The sequence below is a fragment of the Nicotiana sylvestris genome, chromosome 6 (assembly GCF_000393655.2).
Source record: "Nicotiana sylvestris chromosome 6, ASM39365v2, whole genome shotgun sequence".
In the NCBI taxonomy this organism is placed as follows: domain Eukaryota; kingdom Viridiplantae; phylum Streptophyta; class Magnoliopsida; order Solanales; family Solanaceae; genus Nicotiana; species Nicotiana sylvestris.
In genome coordinates, this window is record NC_091062.1 from 202,019,633 (window position 1) to 202,022,563 (window position 2,931).

Sequence of the window (2,931 nt, forward strand, 5' to 3'; positions counted from 1 at the left end):
CATTTATTTTAGATCTACCTTAGATCTGTGTATATTATGAGGTTTTGTTGTTTTCCTTAAAGGTTTTTTCCGATTTTCTCTAAAAGTAACCTTTCTATTTTTTTTGCAAACATATTTCAAACATGCTGTTTTAAACTGTTTTCAACTCAAATCTTTTAAATCTATGTCAAGCACTCTCACACATAATCTTAGACCACTAGGTTCTTCCCCTTCTGTGTGAGCCTTGCTTTGGGACCCTTGAGCTCCCTCTGAACTTGGATACATAAAAGCTGGCCTTTCCATACTACACCTACTCTGTCTTGGATATGAAATCTGGGTGTGGGCACTGCCTGAGATCCCTTGAGGTCCTTAGGGAAATTTGACACACCCAGGTATGAGAAAGATTATGAAACAATCTTGGCACTTGAGGTGATTTATTACATAACTCAGGAAGGAAGTCCTAATCAGGTGTTGAAAGTTTGGGCCTGTTTGCAGGCTCTCTATAGTGTAACTTTTATCTTTCTTTCCTACTCATGTAATTCATTTCAGTATTGGTATGTAATAATTTGTAAACAAGTATTGGGGTTGGATAGTAAAAAGGGGTGGGTAATATGCATGTTGTAGTATAATCCAGGGTAGAAATCATGTTCCTAGGTGTACTTTTCTCTATGCATTATAGTAGCCATGTTTAGGTACAACATACCAAGCATGCCATGCATTAGCTATCATGCTATTTATGATTTATGTGTACTGTTTTCAACATCTCATCTACACTTAAAAATCCTATATATAGGGTAGATAATAACAATAAAATAAGCTGCTATTATGTGATTCTGCCCACGTAAACATGTTCTAAAATTTCATTTAGAAATCCTGCTCTTAGGAAATTCTGCAATCATGTTATGCATTTAGAAATCTTGCTTTAGGAATCCTGCATATAAATCATTAGATACCATGATTGGGTTCTCGTTCATCCTCATTTAGCTACGCTTAGTTAACTACTAAAGGAGTATCAACAGTCTCATCCTACTTTAAACAAACTTGTAATAATTCCTGCATGTCTTTGCAATATTTAGAACAACATGTTTTAGAAGAAAAACAATCTCCACATTGTTTTAATAACTCTGAATAACTGCTGCATATTACTTTACGCCTAGGCAAGCCTTAGGCAATAACTTAAAAATAGAACTACCTTTGTTTAACTGTCAGCATGTTAAAATCAGCAGGCAAGCTTGATTCGGACTTCTTTTCTAAGTCATGTAATAAATCTAGTTATGCTATTATCACTTAGATACCATGCTTAGGATATGAATTCAGACCTTATCTGTGTATGAGTCGTGCTGTCTATGTGCATTATTTGTGGAGGTATATTTACGCCTTCTATCTATTTTTGTGTTTTCCCCCCTAAATGCTGTCCTATATGTTCTTTTTTGTCACTAAGTATTTTGACTTTAAACTTGAGGGTCTTCCTAGAACCCCCCCCCTTATAGGATAGGAGTCCTAAATTCCTCTGGGACTAATAGGAAAGGATGGGTAACATCATGCAATAGGGGTCGATACTAACCCTCGCTTTAATTACCTTCATGGAGCGGGAAAGGGTAGATATAAGTATGATGACCGGTGCGTTAATACCACGTGTAGCCCCTCTCTGAGGAGTGTCATAACGGGTATTGCATTGATGTGATCCATATTATAAGCAAACCTAGGACACTCCCCTTTTACATTCCCAAGTGTGATTAGATTGCAATTCTTTTTTCAAAATCTTGCCTTTTATTTGTCCTTTTTCAAACACTTGTGTGTCTAAACTTAAATCCCCTACTATTTGAGTCATACTTGTTTGTTTTCTATTTGCACAAATTCACAAAAACTGTTTGGCCGAGAACCACACTATGGATTCTGAGGGTGCCTAACATCTTCCCCTTAGGATAATTTCAAGCTTTTACCCTATCTATAGTTACCAAACGTAGTTATGAATGAACCCTATATGTGTCCTAACGCACCTTAAATTGTTAGGTGGCGACTCTTTAAAATTGAAAACCCCCTTTCCCAAAAGGAAAGAGTTGTCCCAACCAAAATGTCATGAACCCGATTTTGCGAAGGAAAAAAGGGACACGACATTTGGGTCTTCAAGTAAAATAGTCCCCAAAGGGTACTTCCATTTGTCAACAAAAATACATTAGGGAACTTTTGAAGAGGTTTGATATGGAAGCATCAAAGGTGATAGACACTCCTATTACAACTGCCACTCGACTGGACATGGATAAAACTGGATCTCCTGTAAATCAAACAATGTATAGAGGCATCATTGGGTCTCTCCTCTATCTCATTGCCAGCCGACCTGATATTGTTTTCAGTATGGGGCTGTGTGCGAGGTTTCAATCAAATTCCAAGGAATCTCACTTGAAGGCCGCCAAAAGAATACTGAGATATCTCAAAGAAATGCAGGACCTGGTGCTATATTATCCATCATGTGACAGTTTCAATCTGATTGGGTACGCTGATGTAGACTATGCAGGTTATCTTATTGACAGAAAAAACACTTTTGGAATGGATCACTTCTTAGGATCATGTCTTATCTCTTGGGGTACAAGGAAGCAAAATTCAGTGGCTCTTTCAATAGCTGAAGCTGAATATATAGCTGCAGCATCCTACTGTGCTCAGCTTCTATGGATCAAGCAGCAACTGGAGGATTTTTGGGGTACTCACTGAGAGTGTTCCACTTCTATGTGACAACACTAGTTCACTCAACATGGCCAAGAATCAAGTTCAACATAAAAGGACAAAACATATTGATGTGAGACATTATTTTCGGAGAGATAATGTGGAGAAAGGGTTGATATGTATGAAGTTTTGCAGCACAGAATATCAAATTGCAGACATTTTCATCAAACACTAAGTAGGGAATAGTTTGAAAGAAACAGAGTAAAGCTGGGACTGTTGAGGCCAAATTAA

The 2,931-nt window shown here is 37.5% G+C and overlaps 1 protein-coding gene across 1 annotated transcript; it reads left to right on the forward strand.

The window, feature by feature from the left end:
- The first annotated feature begins 2,181 nt into the window (after window positions 1-2,181).
- LOC138871937 (secreted RxLR effector protein 161-like) lies at window positions 2,182-2,688 on the forward strand. The gene has a single exon (XM_070149861.1). The coding sequence runs from the start codon at window positions 2,182-2,184 to the stop codon at window positions 2,686-2,688; it is 507 nt and encodes a 168-aa protein (XP_070005962.1).
- Window positions 2,689-2,931: the final 243 nt, after the last annotated feature.

Bases quoted from the DNA above. Each gene is read 5' to 3' on its own strand.
- LOC138871937 (XM_070149861.1), top strand. From the start codon at position 2,182: ATGGAAGCATCAAAGGTGATAGACACTCCTATTACAACTGCCACTCGA.